This window comes from Gekko japonicus, unplaced genomic scaffold (assembly GCF_001447785.1).
Source record: "Gekko japonicus isolate JY-2015 unplaced genomic scaffold, Gekko_japonicus_V1.1 scaffold1046, whole genome shotgun sequence".
NCBI classification, from domain to species: Eukaryota; Metazoa; Chordata; class Lepidosauria; order Squamata; family Gekkonidae; genus Gekko; species Gekko japonicus.
In genome coordinates, this window is record NW_015168678.1 from 632,952 (window position 1) to 651,574 (window position 18,623).

The 18,623-nt window shown below is 43.5% G+C and overlaps 1 protein-coding gene across 2 annotated transcripts in view; it reads right to left on the bottom strand.

The window, feature by feature from the left end:
* Window positions 1–18,136, bottom strand: part of RYK (receptor-like tyrosine kinase) — a 57,026-nt gene extending 38,890 nt beyond the window's left edge. For both annotated transcript variants that reach the window (XM_015415381.1, XM_015415380.1), the window contains exon 1: window positions 17,753–18,136. In XM_015415381.1, coding sequence (XP_015270867.1) covers window positions 17,753–17,993 — 241 coding nt within the window. In that variant the 5' untranslated portion in view covers window positions 17,994–18,136. The remainder of the gene's footprint in view (window positions 1–17,752) is intronic.
* Window positions 18,137–18,623: the final 487 nt, after the last annotated feature.

Consider the following 18,623-nt stretch of genomic DNA (forward strand, 5'->3'; position numbering starts at 1 on the left):
GACCTCTGCTCCATATGCTTATCTAATTCCCTTTTGAAGCTGACTATGCTTGTAGCCGCCACCACCTCCTGTGGCAGTGAATTCCATGTGTTAATTACTCTTTGGGTGAAGAAGTACTTCCTTTTATCCGTTCTAACCTGACCACTCAGCAATTTCATTGAGTGCCCACGAGTTCTTGTATTGTGAGAAAGGGAGAAGTACCCCTTTCTCTACCTGCTCTATCCCATGCATAATTTTATAAACCTCAATCATGTCTCCCCTCAGCCGTCGTTTCTCCAAGCTAAAGAGCCCTAAGCGCTTTAACCTTTCCTCATAGGGAAAGTGTTCCAACCCTTTTATCATTCGAGTTGCCCTTTTCCGCACTTTTTCCAAAGCTATAATATCCTTTTTAATGTGTGGTGACCAGAACTGCACACAGTATTCCAAATGAGGTCACACCATTGATTTATATAGGGGCATTATGATATTGGCTGATCTGTTTTCAATACCCTTCCTAATAATCCCCAGCATAGCATTGGCCTTCTTTATTGCAGTCACACACTGTCTCGACATTTTCAGTGAGTTATCTACTACAACTCCAAGATCTCTCTCTTGATCAGTCTCTGCCAGTTCAGACCCCATCAATCTGTATTTATATTTAGGATTTTTGGCTCCAATGTGCATCACCTTGCACTTGGCCACATTGAACCCCATTTGCCATGTTGACGCCCACTTGCCCATCCTTGACAGATCCCTTTGGAGTGCCTCACAATCCTCACTGGTTTTCACCACTCTGAACAACTTCGTATCATCCGCATATTTTGCCACTTCACTGCTTACTCCCAACTCCAAATTATTAATGAACAAGTTAAAAAGCAGTGGACCAAGTACTGATCCCTGCAGTACTTGGTCCACTGCTTTTTAACTTGTTCATTAATGATTTGGAGTTGGGAGTAAGCAGTGAAGTGGTTAATCAGAATCCATTAGTTACCAAGACATAGTGTTTCCTTTCTACACACTAGATTTCAAATTCAGACCTGTGTATAATACCGAGAGAAGATGCCTAGATGGCTTACTTCCAAGGTACTAAGGTATTTTATGCGGGAACCTATGAACACAAAATAGTGATTCTAACCAGTACACAGCCTAAAAATATACCAGTTTCCAACACTTCAGAAATATTAGGAGCCCTCCATAGGATAACAGAGAACCAGACTATAACAAGATAATATAACTGGTATACTAGATACTTTAGAATATATTAATTCAAAAGAAACAGCCGCCCTGAGCCTGCTCTGCGGGGAGGGTGGGGTACAAATCTGACAATAAATAAATAATAAATAAACACTACCAAGCAAGTAATGTCAGGCAACAGATTTCTAAACATTTAGGAACTCTGTCCTTGTTTGTAAGTAAAGGAAAACACACACTTCAGAACATAAATCACACTCATGGACGACAAATACCCTAAATACATTGCTAGGAAGGCACTATCTGAAGAAAGAGTATTTGTATGACAAAACAACATGCTAAAAATAAATCTTAGGGACATACTAAAAAAGGGAATTTAGAATCTTTAAAGAATCTACTGCAGATTAGGCAGGAGCTATTCATGCAATTGGGTTAAATAACTTGCTTGGAAATCAACTAAATAAATCTATTTAAAATTTTTTGACTTGCAGTCCCCATTGAACAAGCTCATATGCAGAAAACATAAGGATCAGAGATCTAGTTTCTCATTACTGAATCTTACTGACGCGGTTTTGTCCAAGCAAAATCACATTAACATATATCTTTGTGCTATCCATCTGGGTATAAGCCAAAGAGAATAAATTAAATCAAGCATAGAACAATAAGGTAGACTTGCACCATACCATAAAAAGACAAGGTCATTCTTAAAAGATAACGCACATTCTGAACCACAGACACCAGGGAAAGGCAGGAATTTATTGATCATCATGAAGGATGCTGGGGGACCCTTGTGTTCATTCCTAGGGAAGGGCACAAACCAGGTCACAAAACAATGTTTGTGGAAGGGCGCCCAGCACAAACATTTAATGAACTTTGATGCTGTTTGTGGCAGTTCATGAATGGATACATTTCCAGACAATCTCCACTCAATTAAACTGTTTGCAAAACTCCAAGGCAATGGGGGGGGGGGGGGAATTCTCCAGACTTGGGAACACAAATAGGAGCCCTCTAAAGCTTAACACACACTGCTGGCTGCCAATAACAGAGTTCCCTTTCTGCTCTATGGGATCATAATGCTACATAAATGCTCAGCTCCACACCCTCTCCCCTCTGTTGGCTGATCACAGTTACACAAAGAGGCAGAGAACTTGTTAAAATCAGACTAGCAGAGCACATTCCCTCTTGATTGTGAACTCCTCTCCCCTGCTGAGGTATGGGGGTGTTATGTGGACTCGGGGCTCTGAGCCATCCTGTCTCTCTGTTCATGCCAACCACAGGGGCTTAGCTACCGAGTACCTTGGCTGAGGACCCACATTTTATACCAGCCCACGCCTCCTGATTGTGAACCCCTCTGGGCCATGAGGATGAAAATGGGTGCAAAGGGTGCTTATCGTGGAGAAGATGTCCTCCATCCCCCTGTACCACAGGTCCCTATCCCCAAGCACCAAACCCATCCTGCCAGCCCATCAGAGCCTACCCTTAAGCAAGTCACCACCAGGGGTCTTGGAGCCCCCTTTCCCTGATCTGTTCCTGGGGCTCCACACAGAAGCAAAAGAGCTGTTAGCACTGCCCAGAGGCAGAGACCAACAGTTACTAACACTCTTTGGAGAGGACTCTAGCAGTGATTTTTTTTGGGGGGGGGGGAGAACATCCTCCCCTTCCACACAGCTCCCTGTTGCTGTTCCTGCCTTGGATACACCTCTCCGTGGCCCCTTCCAGCCCAGTGCTAGAAAGCAGCTGTCCTTCCTCCCACATTCACCTACTCCCTGGAACAATATTCAGTACAACAAACATCTGCCTGTACAAGCAAGCTCCCATTTGACTACCCCTTCCGAAGCAGTTGTACAATTCACAACAGGTGATTGCCTGTCTGTACACTGTGTTTTGCTAATGGTGAATAAACAAAAATTTCGTCTAGGGGTGGGCTGTGACGAGAGGATCTATGTGTTTGGGCCTGAGGGGTCATGGGAATGTTGTGGGCACACCTCACTGGGTTCCAGTGCATGTCACGGGTGCCAGCCAAGCTCTTCTGGGGTTACTTTAGGGAGCCTGCTGGAACTCTGGGGATGTCTATCTTTCTGTCGTTCTAAACCTGTCTTTGGAGACCTCAGGGGTGACCTGGCTGGCATGAGATGTGTTCCACTCCTCTGCTTGGTAGAAGAATTCAAAGCACTTGATGGATGTGCTCTAGACCTGTGTGTTTCAGCCCGGGATGTGTGTATGAGAGAGAGTGAGTTGTGGGCATGCTTCCCCTGCTTCTCTAGTGAGGGTGGGGTGCCTCCACCAAGCTGTCACGGGGTTACTTTGAGGAGCTCTTCCTGGAACTCTGCGGATGTCTGCCTTTCTGTCCTTCAGAACCTGCCTTTGGAGACTTGGGGGGCTGCGAGTGTAGGAGAGTACTTGCCCTGCTTCTAGTGTCTGGCGGGGGGGGGGAGGGGCTCTGCCCAGGTGAAGTTTCCCTGTGAGTTTGGTGTCACTGGCTTGGTCCTGATCCATTCCATAGACTCTTGTATCCAGAGCTGTCTTTTCCAGAGAGAGCACTGGGAAGACCTTGGGGGGGGGGGTCCATAACTTGAACCCCAGAAATGTAATCTGCCTCCAACTTGCAGAGATTGTAGAGGAGCGGGCAACAGGGTGATGTTCCCTGTGTGTTTGGAGTGTGTGGCTTGCAAGAGGTTCATTCCATACACTTTTGAACCCGTGCCTGACATTTGCCCCCAAAGCACTTTCCTAGCTTGACCTCAGTCCTGTTTGCAGTGCCACAGTGGCACTGGTTTTTTGCTGAACACACTGCACTGGTTTTCCTGGGCTTGCAAAATGCCCCTTACCTTCAGTTTCTTCTGCAGAGACTCTCTGGGACTTTGATTCTGTTCTGCTGGGCATCTATTACCTTTGCTTTTTATGCTGTTTTCTTCTTCCATTGGAGCATTGGGCACCTTCTGTGGGCGGGCCGTAACTCTGACCCTATAAATCCAATCTACACATAACTTGGAGGGTATGTAGAGGGGAGTCACCCAGAGGCCCACTGCAAGGTTGGTGTCTCTAGCACACCGGGGGCCATTCTACTGTGTCACAAACCTCATGAACAAAACCGGTTCGTTGAGTACCAAAACGTTTGTGATGGTTTGTAAACTGGGCTCAACCACAAGCTGAACAGTGTTTTCCTGGTACATGCCCATCCCTATTCATTACAAAACCTTTCATGTCACTTCAGAAGTTCAACAAAATAAGGCTTTTTCAAGTGGCCCTTTAATTAAAGTAGTTTAGCTTTAGCGCTATAGAGAGTTTCACAAAACAGGGGGAAAAATTCAATCAGCATGGGGAAGTAATTTTTGTTTATTTAATAGGGTTTTTGCATTCAGAACATCTCTTTGAGCAGCACAAAACATTAAAAGCTGTATTTTGTTTTCTAAGCATTTAACAGATTGCCAATAATTGTGGGCAACTCTAGTGTTATTTTCATCTTTATATTTTATGAACGCTCTTAAGAGTCTCCTATAAATTAAGACCATTTTGTGTATCCATTTGGTTCTCATTGTGTTAGCAACTGGGTTAAATTTTTGAAGTTAGGAATATTATTCCAGGAAAATGTTGCTTAATATTTCTGAAAGGACCTTTGTTAGGCAGCTTCCATGTATGGGCTATGACAGGAGATGGGAAGTAAACATGAAATTTTAAAAAAATATACACACAAACAGTTCCTTTAATGGCATTTCATAGAAGTAAAACATTGTATCTAAGAAGTAAAATTCAGTTTCTGGATAAGATACGATTTCCAATAAAATACCCTGCATTGAGCATTTACAAAATTTTACTGCGTATAGAAACAGCAGCCAGTAAGAATTTTGCCACCGGTTCAATTATGTTTTCCTCAGTGCTATTTAACAAAAATGATAGTTTGTTCAGCCTAGGAAAACACTGCCTAAAATTGGTGATATTCAAACAGCACATGGTACACTGTTTCAATAGTTTTGCCTGTACAAGGGCAAAATCTATTGGCGTAGGGAATACCCTGAAATCTTCCAAATAAAATTGCTGAGGGTAAAATATTTAGCCTGGCTAGCGAAAAAATTCGGTACGATTTTGGAGATTGCAGTTGGAAAAAATAAGTGGGCAGGCATCCTACAATGGTTCAGGGGGGAACAAGTCTTATTGGCTGCATTATAAAAGTTCCACGACTCTGTCTCCAATAATCTGCTCTTTATTCTGTGAAGCACCTGTTTCTGAAAGCATCAACATAGATTCAAGAGGGATATTCAAGGATCTCAATTTTTTTTCTATGATGGCAAGCCAAGGTGAACCTCAGTTAACATCTGATAGCTATAGCTAGTGGAATCAGAGTTATAGTGCAATCGAGCCCAATATTTGAAGGTCATAAGCCACGCTCTTGTAGACATAAGACTTTGACCACATTCCAAACAGAGGGCTTCATATGGGGCACAGGGTGGAACTCTTAGTATCTTCCGTAGAAAGCTTGTGTGCACCTGTTCAACTGACTTGTTGACTGCCTCAATCCAAATAGGGACTCCAGAGAGTAATTGGGGCACTATTTTTATATTAAATACTTTTAACACAGATGACACAAATTGGTTCCCTCTCTCTGAAAAGTAAAACTGTAGAAGGGCATTGATATTTGCCTTAAGGTTGTTAATTGCTATCCTGGGCTGGTGAGTCCAAATTGTGGTGGTGTGAAAGTAAAGACCTAGATACTTCAAGTATCTTATGACCGCCAATCCTCCATGTGAATTGCTTCCTGGATTTTGAGAAAACTAAGGTATTTGATTTCTCATAATTTAGTTCTAATTGATTGAACTTACAATAATCCTGACAGCTGTTTAGAAGTCAAAATAGCCCCACACGAGTGCAAGAAAGCAGAACCATATCATCTGCATATAACAAGTTTGGTATATGGGTGGAGCCTAACTTGGGACAGTGTCCATCCACTTGAATTAAGAATGGAGCCAAATCCCTCAGGAACAAGTTAAAAAGGAGGGGTGCAAGCACATATCCTTGCTTATTAGTAGAAATCTTGGGTGTCAAACTACCAGTTGAGGAGCATCTGATTTGGCACGAGGTAACGTCATATAGTCTACTGATTAGAAAGAGTAACCTCTTATCAACCTCTTATCAAGGGATGTACTAGCTAGTTTTTCCCAAAGGCAGTTCCTAGAAATAGAATCGAAGGCCCCTTTGAAGTCTAAGAATGCTGCATATAATTTGGATCTTTTGGATCTTACTTGTTTGTTAATTAAGTGAGAGAGAACTAAGCAATGGTCCATACCAGATTTCCCTTGTCTAAAACCTATTTGTTCTGGATCGATCATTTTCTGTGTTATTAGCCAATCGTTAAATTTGATTTGTAATAATTTGGCATAAAACTTGCCTATGACATAGTAGACTTATAGGTCTGAAGTTAGAGGGGATTGAGTGGTCACCCTTCTTACAGATTGGTACAATAATCGCATTAGTCCACATGGCAGGGATGTGTCCAGTAGAATTTATAATAGTAAAACAAGCAGCCAATGGGGGCGATCACCATTTCGGGTCTGCTTTTAGGACTTCCGATGGTATTGCACCAGGACCCCATGCTTTACCTGGTTTTAGTTGATCAGTCAGCGTAACTACTTCTTCAGGGGTAACAGGGGGCCATTCTGGAGTATTATCTAAGACAATTTTGACCGTATGGAAGGGCTCAAGAGTTTCCTCTTGGAATAAGTCTGAGAAATATTGATACCAAGTGGAGGGTGAGATAACAGAGGGGGGAAAAATCTAAATTGATGCACATCCTTTCAAAACACATATTAACATCCAGTTTACTGTAGAACACACCTTCCTTTGAAGTGGACCCAAACAGGCATGGTACACAGTGTCTGCAAGCCACTAACTGTAAATTTCTCTCAACAGTATACTGGGGTACAGCTCACTTCTCACCGCTATGCACATTCAGTGCTAGTGTCTATTGAACTTCAACTGATACCCAACATACTCCAAAAGGATAAGATGTGATATTTCCCTTCTTCTGTTTTTTATCTTAATCTGTACATACAACAACAAGCCAGGAAGCTACATTAACAGTACTCCCTCCTTCCTTCTCCTACATGGTGCTGTTCTGGCTCAGGACAATAATTTACCGGGGGTGGGTGGGTGTCCTTGGAATTTAACACACTCCGTAAATTAATATTACTCCTTTGCTTTTTCCTCCACCAGTACTCCATGACTACAACTACTGGAGCTGCCCACCTTTGCTTTTGTAAGGTCTGGTTTCCCTCTGGGCTGGTCTCCCCTTCTTAAAGAATGATCACTAGTTAATAAATATTAATATTCCGGAAAAAATCCATCATAAAACTGCTACAAAGACTAGCTTCTAGCTTAGTTTACCCAGACCTATATATACCATGAATGTGCTCAAAATGTGACACTGGCTAAGAAAAAACACTACAGATGTAAAGTCTCATGGATCCTAATCAACATGCAAAGCACAGAACCTGAAATCCCAGAGTAGCTACAGAACCAGCAAATTTCAACGTTCTAATAGTCAAGAGCAAATTGTTATTTTAGTTTCACTAGTCTAACTTTGCCAAGTTCAGAATGAATACAGCTCCTAAAACCAAACTGAATTTTCTGTTGTTAGTGAGAGAGATTGTTGCACATTTCCAAATCATAATCAAGATCCCTGGTGAAACAAGTCACAAAATATTCTTTATTATTCAGTTCTGGTATTCAGATGTTCTAGAAAGTGTTGGTGGGCTCAGCACAGATGGTGCAGTTGAAGGAAGAGGAAGGAGATGGAGAGTGAGCGAGAGAGAGAGAGATAAGGTGTGTCTATCCTCTTCAGATAGTTCAGTTTCTTATTGTAACTGTTTTAATTACTGCGATATTCGAGATTATTGTTCTGAATTTTTATCTTTACAAACTGCTTTATGTTACAAACTGCTGTACTCTGATTGTTTCCCTTTGCTGACATATGGGTTGATTTGTACTGCTATTCTTTTTATAGTTATTGTTATGCCAATAAAGGTTATTGGAATTCCACAGTCAGAATTACTGCACTAAGTCTCCACACTCTTCTTCAGCACTGCTTTCTGCATTTCCTTCAGCGTTCAGTCTTTCAAAGCTGTACTGCAAAATGCTACTGTGAGGGCCACTTTTATTTAGTTATAAAAATTTATATCCCACCTTCCCCACCGTGGCGGGCTCAGGGTGGCGAACAACATGGATATAAATATATATTTAAAACTCCAATATAACAACATTAAAATAAATTTAAGTATAAAACCATAGTTACACAATACCTAGCGTTATTACCTTGTTGTAATGATTGATTGTTTTATCTTGTTTTTAATTGTTTTAACTATTGGAATATGTGCCCTATCTGTGAGCCGCCCTGAGCCCACTTGCGGGGAGGGCAGACTATAAATTTAATAATAAATAAATAAATAAATTACAAGATCATGACATTGTTATTGCTGAATGGCCGCCTCCAGGCTCCTGCCAAGCTGTTAAACATCCAGCTGCCAGGTTGGTAGTGATGTTAATGTTAGGGCCAGGGCCATAAAGTCGAGGCGGCACCCTACTTGAAAGCCTGGCGGAAGAGCTCCATCTTGCAGGCCCTGCGGAACTGCAAAAGGTCCTGCAGGGGCCTGATGTCATCCAGGAGCCTATTCCACCAGTGAGGGACTGGCACGGAAAAGGCCCTGACCCTCATTGTAGCCAACCTGGCCTCTTTTGGGTCTGGGAGAACCAGACGATTTTGGGACCCAGATCTTAGTGCTCTCTGGGAGACATGTGGGGAGAGGCAAACCCTTAGGTAAGTAGGGCTTTAAACCCATATAGGGCTTTAAAGGTAAGAACCAGCACCTTGAACCGTATCAGGTATGCTATAGGCAGCCAGTGCAGTGTCTTTAGGGCAGGCTGGATGTGTTCCTGCACAGGAAGACACAACAACAGCCTCGCCGCTGCATTCTGCACCAGCTGCAGCTTCCAGATTTGGGTCAAGGGCAGCCCCATGTAGAGAGCATTGCAGTAATCTAATCTCAAGGGGACCATTGCATGGATCACTGTAGCCAGGTCATTGCATTTAAGGAAGAGAACCAACTGCTTAATCAGCATTAGATGGTAGAAGGCAGATCTCGCAGTGGCTGCTACCTGGGCCTCCATCGTTAAGGAGGCATCCAGGAGCACTCCCAAACTCCTAACCTCTGGCACTGGCACCAACGCCCCCCCCCATCGAAGGTCAGGAGAGGGATCCCTAACCTTGGGCCACTCCGATTCAGGCACAGGACCTCCATCTTCGTCGGAATCAATTTCAGTCGGCTCAGTCTAAGCCAACTAGCCACAGCTTTCAATGCCAGGTCCAGATCTCCCGGACTAGAGTCTGACTGGCCATCCAACAACATATAGAGCTGGGTGTCATCCGCATATTGGTGACAGCCCAGTCCATGTCTCTGGGCAATCTGGGCAAGGTGGCGCATATAGATGTTGAACAGCATTGGGGAAAGCACTGCTCCTTGGAGCACTCCACAGATTAGTGGGTGCCTTCTGGATAGTTGTTCCCCAACTGCCACCCTCTGTCCCCGAACCTGGAGAAACAAGGGACTTTATGTTATGTGCAAGAAAACTGGACCAGTATGAATTGATGCCCTGACCTGGACAGTCCATGGTAGCCTGATCTCATCAGATCTCGAAAACTAAGCAGGCTATTCTTTGGATGGGAGACCACCAATGAATACCAGGGTTGCTACCCAGAGCCAGGCGCTGGCAAACCACCGTTGAATGTCTCTTGCCTTGGAAACCCCTACAAAGCTGCCATATTTCACAACCAGAAAATTCCAATTTAAATTTTAATATAGGAAAACTATGCTTTCTTTATTTGCAAAAGGTACAAGTACAGTATCTACGAACTCAAGTCAAAACAGGGCTTTTAAAAATGTTTTAAGCCACTGACTACCAAAGAGACAACCCACTTTAACAGAAAAAGACATACTGTTTGAGTTTAAAGTTTGTGTAGTAAAGCCAACAAAAATTGTATTTACATACACAGTTCCCAACCAGTTATTGCTTCTTTGGGTTACAGCCATAACCATTCAAATATGTTGACTCCTAACAAAACAGAGCCTTTAAACTATACTCTGACTTATCACTAACTAAACAGTTTAGACCCAGATACTAAACACTTGAATGAAAATTGCTTTTACACAACACATTTAAAACTGGGGTGCCAGAACGTTCCTATGAGTCCTAGTTTACATTTTACTGTACATACAAGCAAACAGAGCAAAGCCATGTACTTGACATTCTGTGGACCGTTTGAAGAAAGTACCTCTTGCCTATTGGGCAGATCAATGTCTGAATAAGTCTAAGGCAAAGGGCCTGCTGCAATTTTACTTCACCCCCAGAGCTGTGATAAAGGAAAGACTGCACACTTTTCTTCTCACAAGGAAGTCAGCAAATGAACCAAAGCATCACATTTGAATGCAATTCTCCCCTTACCCCATTCCCATGGAGCAAGCCGGCCACCAGTTTCCCCAGCAAGCATCAACTGCAACTGAACTGAACTAATTTCAACATATTCAAGACAACAGAACCCAGGAAACAGGGCTTCAAACCATCTGTGATGAATCACAAATACTGATTTTACCACTTTTGTGCATTTATTACAGTGCATTAAAAATTCTGTAAATTATCAAAAGGGTTGATAATCAAAAGATAATTATCAAAATTATCCATGTGTTGCAGAGGCTGTGTGATCAGTGCCTACACAGTTTTAGCTACCTAGAAGTCAAAGCAGCTAGTTAATTCCAAACAAAACCAATTATAGTCAAAAACTAATTATCTGGCTTGCCACTGGAACTTTAGCATACATAATATAACTGGTCCAACATATTAATTTGCTGCACCATAGAAAATCTTTAAAAAATCAAAGTAAGCTGATTCCCTACTAATATGAGTGTATTCGGCCTGATCATCCAACCTACCCAAAACTCATCTTGCAGTATCACCACCACAGAAGCAGAACTTGAGAGTAGGCCTTTTCTTAGTATAACAGAACCTAACTTGCAATTGAGACACACTAAGCAAGGTGAAATGTTACGTGTGTGAAACTACAACTGGATAGGAATGTGGCAGCTCAATTATTGTCAGGAGCTAGCTGATGGGGAAATATCTCACCCATCTTTAAACTGCTACATTAGCTGCCAGTTTGTTTCCAGGTTCAATTCAAGGTACTGATTATGACCTTTAAAACCCCTTTACAGCCCAGGACATTCTCTTCTCCTATTCCCTTGCATGGCAACTGTGGTCATCAGGTTATCACCTACTGGCTGTTTCTTGACTTAAGGAAGGTCACCTAGCATTGACCAGAGCTATGTACCTTGTCAGTAATAGCTCTCACCCTATGAACAGACTCCCTGAGAAGAGGAGGAGAGTGCCGTCTCTGGAAATTTTTAGGAGGCCCTGCAAGGCTATTTCATTTCTACGGCTTTTAATGACGTGTAAGACTGCAGCCACTGGAGAGGATGGTATTGAGGCTTTTACAGTATCTTATATGTTTTAAATTTGACTTTACCAGATGCCTTCAGCCAAGGAGGAAAGACAGATATAAATTACTAAGCCTTTCAAACAAATACAAAAGGCATTTACCAGAACACAACTAATTCTTATTACCCATTCCCACTCATATAACTGTCACAAGACAACTCTGAGGGCAGATCCATGTCAGGAAGCAATTCTCCCCCTTTGCATATGAGTTGGCATAGCACAAACTGCACATTTGTGCTAGGTTCAATATTTACCAAATTTTAACATTTGAATTAGACTTTAACAGGCTCAAAACAAGGTATCTTCAACAAGCCACACATTCTTCAACATGCTACAAATTTCTATGCAAGTAGTACTGTGCAACTGATGAATTGGAAATATTAAGAATTACAAAATGAAAAGTATATACAAAATATTTTAATCGTCCTGAGCCTAATGCCAAACCTAAATGGTGCAGCCCACACTCAGGCCTCCAAGGAACGCTGTGCCAATTCTGCATGCAGGGTAACACCTGCAACTACCTTTGGTGCTCCTATTATCCTACCCAAAAACTGCAATAAAGTTTATCTATTTGTTCCCTGGTACCCTTCACCCAAATAGAGGTTCCTTAAAGAAACTGTGACCCAACTTAGCTATTAAATTTTGCGATAGCTGCAGGGTCAAATTGCCTGCCTTTTGTGTAAAAAAAAATCAAACAATTGCCTTCATTGCTATCGCAGCTTTGAAGTACACATCTCTAAGATGATATGACCATTTCATATTCACATGAAAAATTATACCTAGTTTTACTAACTTGCTTGATAGGTTTCCCATCTACATACCAATTCAAAACACTCCAAGACCATCACCTTAGACTTCTTTGCAATATGGTATTGTTGGCATAGAGCAAGACAGAAACCTTTTGTTACTGTCCATGAAATTAAGCAAACTCCGGAGCACAACAGAAGACAGGAGGGCCTGGCATGATGTGGTCCATGGGGTCGCGAAGAGTCGGACTCGACTGTGCGACTAAACAACAACAACACAGAAACCAGAAATGACACCAGCATGGGATAATGAAATATTTGTTTGTTCAGTCTTAGCACCATATCTTGAAGATACAAACTGAACAGAAAGGGAATCAAAAGACATCCCTGCCTAACCCCTTTCTGCAAAGGGAACAGATTAGCTAAATAAAAGGAACAGATTAGTTAAATGACCTTCAATACTACAGCATATTTGCCCAAAAGAGGGCCTGAGTCTAATGCAGAACTCTTTAAACATACCATGCCTTCAAGCAGGAAGTAAGCCTCCTGAAAGCATACAGTTTTGTCATCTCTTCTTTCCAGGACTACTTGCTAGAAACAAGATTGTATCTCAAGACTTTTTGTAACACACAGTGCAGCAAGCGTGCAAAGAAAATCTGTACATTAATTTTTTCCCCAATAACATTTTAGTATCAACTTCTCCTTTACCATCTTCTATGTGTCAGATTAAGTAATTATGATGTGCAAAGTTATTTCAAAGTGATTTATCATACATACTGTTTTTAAGTGCAAGCTGTGATACAGATGGGTGCACGCTAAAACTTTTTCTTCCCTTCTAACTGCTACTCCAAATGACATTTTTAACAGTTAAAGCATTTTAAAAGCTGAAGACTCAACGAGCAGAGCTGAAAGAACTGTAGCATATACATGTATACTTTTAGACCACATAAATGATTAAAAATTTCATTACACTTACCAGAGCATTCAACACAATCACAGGTGTAAACTAGGTAGCAACTGTATCATTCAATGCTGGGTGAACAAACAGCATTATTTAAAAAAAAAAAAGTACCCAAGGGAAATGGCAGTTAACTGCTTAAGTAAATAGTACAAATATGGAACAAGAGATAGTAGCTGACATTAAAAACTCTCCTGAGACACTGTTAACATGCTTGCATCCATAACCTTTTTTTTTTTTTTTAGGATCCAGAAAACCCTGGTTTTCAAAGTAATGAGTTTTGATAACCTGACAACAATCAGGTTGAAAAGGTGAAGGAAAAGTGTTACAGATCCACACGTTTATCATAGAATAAGCAAATATTTACTATCAGTATATTGACAACTTATGTATATGCTCTTGTAAAGGCCATATCCTAGACATTCAATCGTTCCAGTCTGAATGGGCAATGCTAGGGCAGCAAATGTGAGGTATCTTCTGATGTCTACATCTATGCATAGCAGGAGCAACATCAACAGCTCTATGCACCACTCAACACTTGTTACCACTTCACAAAAACAGCAAGGACACTGAACGCAGGTCAACTCTACAAGAGGATTAGGCTAGTTTATTTATGGATGACACTTTCTGCATCCACAACTGTGAACTGGTCCACTGCCTCGCCGACGCTGGAGTACAGGGGTTTGCCTTACAATGGCTTGCTTCCTTCCTCCAGGGCCGGGGACAAAGGGTGGCGCTTGGGGAAGAATTATCTCAAAGGCACCCGTTGACTTGCAGAGAGCCTCAACGAGCAATTCTATCTCTGATGTTACTTAACATCTATATGCGCCCCGTTGCCCAGATAGCTCGGAGCTACGGACTCAGTTGTCACCAGTACGCTGATGACACCCAGCTGTATCTGTTACTGGGCGGCCAGTCGAACTCTGGGCCGGAAGAGCTGGACCTGGCGTTATAAGCTGTGGCTGGATAGCTTCGACTGAGTCGGTTGAAATTAAATCCGATGAAGACGGAGGTTCTGTGCCTAGGTCATGGTGGCCCGGGGTTAGGGATCTCACTCCTGACCTGCAATGGGGCGTCTCTGTTGCCAGCGCCAGAGGTTAGGAGTGCTCCTTGATGCCTCCTTAACAATGGAGGCCCAGGTAGCAGCCACTGCCAAGTCAGCCTTTTACCATCTTCGGCTGATTAGACAGTTAGTTCCCTTCCTTGAATGTAGCGACTTGGCAATGGTAATCCATGCAATGGTCATCTCGAGATTAGACTACTGTAAAGCTCTCTACATGGGGCTGCCCTTGTCCCAAATTTGGAAGCTGCAGCTGGTGCAGAATGCTGTTGTGCAGGCTGTTGTTGGGTCTCTCTCCGCGAGAACACATCCAGCCTGCGCTGAAAGCATTACACTGACTGCCTATAGCATACTGAATTTGCTTCAAGGTGCTAGTTCTCACTTATAAAGCCCTTTATGGTCAGGGGCCAGCATACTTGAGGGACCACCTTTCCCCACATGTTCCCCAGAGAGCACTGCGTTCAGGGGCACAAAACCTCCTAGTGCTTCCTGGCCCTAAAGAGGCCAGACTGGCCCTAACCAGGGTTAGGGCCTTCTCCGTGGCAGCTCCATGCTGGTGGAATGAGCTGCTGAGGGCACCAGGGCCCTGCGGAATTTACTTCAATTCCACAGGGCCTGCAAGACAGAGCTCTTCCACCAAGCATTTGACCACAGTTAACACCTTAACATAACTTGGAGCCTCCCTGGGATTGTGTTCATCATCTAAGTCTGTACTAACTGACTCCTGTTACAAAAACATTGGATTACAATTGCTGTCGCATAGGAATGTATGGATGTATTGCACCTTAGATTTTATATGTTTTAAATTGTTTTAACCATTTTATGTAAGCCTCCCTGAGCCTGTTTCGGCCGGGAGGGCAGAGTATAACTCCAATAAATAAATAAATAAATAAATAAATAAATCTCTTGCCCACAAGGCAGTCTAATGAGATACTCTTCAGATTAGAAATAGTGTATCAGATGTGGCTCAAGTGGTTAAGACGCTGAACTGCAGGCTGTGGAAGGTCAGTAGTTCAGCAGTTTGAGACCCGAATGTGCCGCATGACAGAGTGAGCTCCCGTCTCTAGTTCCAGCTCCTGCCAACCTAGCAGTTCAAAAGCAAGGAATTGCGAGTAGATAAATAGGTACCACTTCGGTGGGAAGCTAACAGCGTGCTGTGCGCCTTGGTGTTTAGTTATGCCGGCCACATGACCACGGAAATGTCTTCGGACAGCGCTGGCTCTTCGGCTTTGAAACGGAGATGAGCACCGCAACCCTAGAGTCGGACTCGACTGGCTTTCGAGCAAGGGAACCTTTACCTTTATCAGATACACACAAACTTATTAAACAGATTTAATGTTCATGTCCTGCAAATGCAAGGACAGAATCTGTCCCTCCTATTGTCCAGGGGGAAAAAATCACTTGGACTCTACATTCTCCCACTTTCATCTTCCTTTCCTTTTGGCGGAACTGGCTCTCAGGCTCTTATTTCCAACCTGTCATAGTTCAGTTGTGTTTTCAATGTACCTATCTAGTCAACTATACTACCTCGGAATGAAAATACATTGTGATTTGGTAAGCTTACTAAGTTTAAGGTAATGTCATAGCACTTAACTAAATATATCTGAAAGGAGCAATGATTAATTGTAAATTTTTGCTCTATGGAAATGGGGCTTACACAGAGATATTTACAGTGGTTTAACACACAAAGTCCTTCTAGTAAATTAGCAGAAAGTGCCATCAAGTCACAGCTAACTTATGGCAACCGCAAAGGCTTTCCAAGGCAAGAGACATTCAGAGCTGCTTTGCCACTGCCTACCTCTGTGTCATGATCCTGGTATTCCTTGGAAAACTCCCATCCAAATACTAGCCAGGATCAATCTTGTTTAGCTTCTGAGATCTAATGAGATCCAGCTAGCCTGGGCTCCCCCCTCCTCCCAAATTATCATTCAACTTTGCTGCATGTCCAGACATCTTTAGGAACAACCAATAAATGGCCACTCCAGGTAAAAAACCTTTTGTAATTGAACAGAGATAGGGTTTTGTTTTTTTAAACAACTGATATACCACAAATGGGTAGAGTATAAGCATACACAGATGGGCTGGTAAACATTTTTTTTTAAAACCTAGTAATTTGTAGCAATATCTGAAAGTGTTTAATCATGAACAGAACACATGCTGATATCTAAGTTATCTACGCAAATAAGTATCTCTTCCTCTTCTATAAGATGAAGCAGCAACTGATGCAGTTTCCTGACACACACTCTTGCAGCAGTTAATGTAATAATGCCTCATAATACTTTATAATCAGGAATTTTAGAAATAGACTACCACATAACACTCATCTTTTCTACTACAATTCTGCAAAAAAAAATTAATAACAATAGTTTTGCAAGGTGCATTTTATAATCAGGCTGCCCACATGAGAACATTTCCAAATGAAAAATGAATGACATTTTGACACCTTCATTCTAACAAAACGATTTTGATGTTGCAAACACTTAAAGGTGTAGGACAAATCATCTACAATTTGACACACCTAGGGCAACAAACCAGTGGGTTGCCTACCTGTAAAAATACCTCAGTTGAAAGTTATGTACTAGTAAGACAGAAATGTATAAAATATCATTTGCATGTATTATACAATTTGGATTAGTTTTAAAATCATGCCTATTTAAGAAGGTTCTCTTTATGACAGCAAAACAGTAACTGTTGACAAAACCAATCCATCTCATTGAGGAATAACGCTGGGGCGGTCGAAGAGCTTGTTGGACTTGGCTCTGGTAGACTTCTGTTCCCACCTTTGCCATCAAAGTTGCTGGGCGGGCTTAGGCAAGCCCCGGCCTCAGTTTTCCATTTACAATAACAACTTCCACAGGGCTGTTATGAGGGCTGATTTGGAAAGCGGACCGTCCAGCCACTTGCCCATTTAAAGAACCACAAAAAGGAATATGACTACAAAGGCAGACGCAGCCACCACCACCCCACCCCCCGGAGCTGCATAGTTTCCCACCTGAAATCCAATCCAATGTGCTCCAGGCAGTAAGACTGTGGAAGAAGGGCAACAAAACCAGGCCGTAGAAGGAACGCGGGGCCTGGGGATCGAAGACCCCACCACCACCACCGAACCCACGGCCGAGCCCCGGCCTTGCCTGGGATCCTCCTCCAGCCGGAGCCCATTAGCTCCGCGGCCTCCTTCGCTCTCTCAAAAGCCGCCCGGCAACCGCCTGTCTCTGGGCACCGCGAGGGAGTGGCAACTTCGGTCCCCATCTCCCCGCCCCCCCAGCCCCCCCAGCAACTCACCGATGAGACGCCGCACCTCCTCCTGGCTCATGTAGACACTCAGGCCGGGCCCGGCGGCGGGAAGGGGTGCCCCAGAGGGACCCAAGCTCGGCCCCCTCAGACTTTCGGAGCCTGCCGGCGGCAGCGGCAACCACAGTGCGGAGAGGAGCACGAGGACCAGGCTGCGGCGGCGGCGGCCGTGCCGAGACAGCCTCGTTTCAGAGGCATCGCGGCTTCCACTCCCCCGGCCGCCCAGCACCATCGCTCGCTCCCGGCTCCCCCACTGGGGAGGGGACGCGGCCCTCCCTCCCGGGCCCTCCAGCTCAGCAGCCGTTCATGCTCCGGCCGCGCGCACTCGCGCTACTTGGGCCGGGATCATCAAGCAGGCCCCCCGCGCGCCCCTTCCCCCCGCCCCCCCAGCCAAGAAGCGAGCAAGGCCGAATCGCGCCGACTCAAACAATCTCCGCCTCCCCCGTGTCGAACACGCGTGCGCATCCGTTCCCCTTATCCTGCGCTTGCGCAAATGAGCCCAGCAATCACTTGCCCCGCTTTGCCAAAGCTGAAATTCTCTCAGTGCTGTGAAACGTCATGTTGCCCTTCCTGATTCAAAGCCGGCCCTGGCTGTGGCCACTCTCGCTCTCTTTCTGTGTGTGTTGGCTGGGAAGGCAGCCTTGTGAACCCCATTTTGCCGGGTTTTGTTTTTTACATTGCAATTGTTAATAGGCTATATTATACTGTTTTTATTTCATTGCGTTCTAATTCTGAAATCTGCTTTACGACTCAATGAGAGAGTTGGACTATATGAAGCAAGTAAACAAAGAAACCAAAAAAAGACCTTACAGAATTCCAAAAAGAGACTAGAAGATGCTGGGAATAACTTTTGAAAATTTGT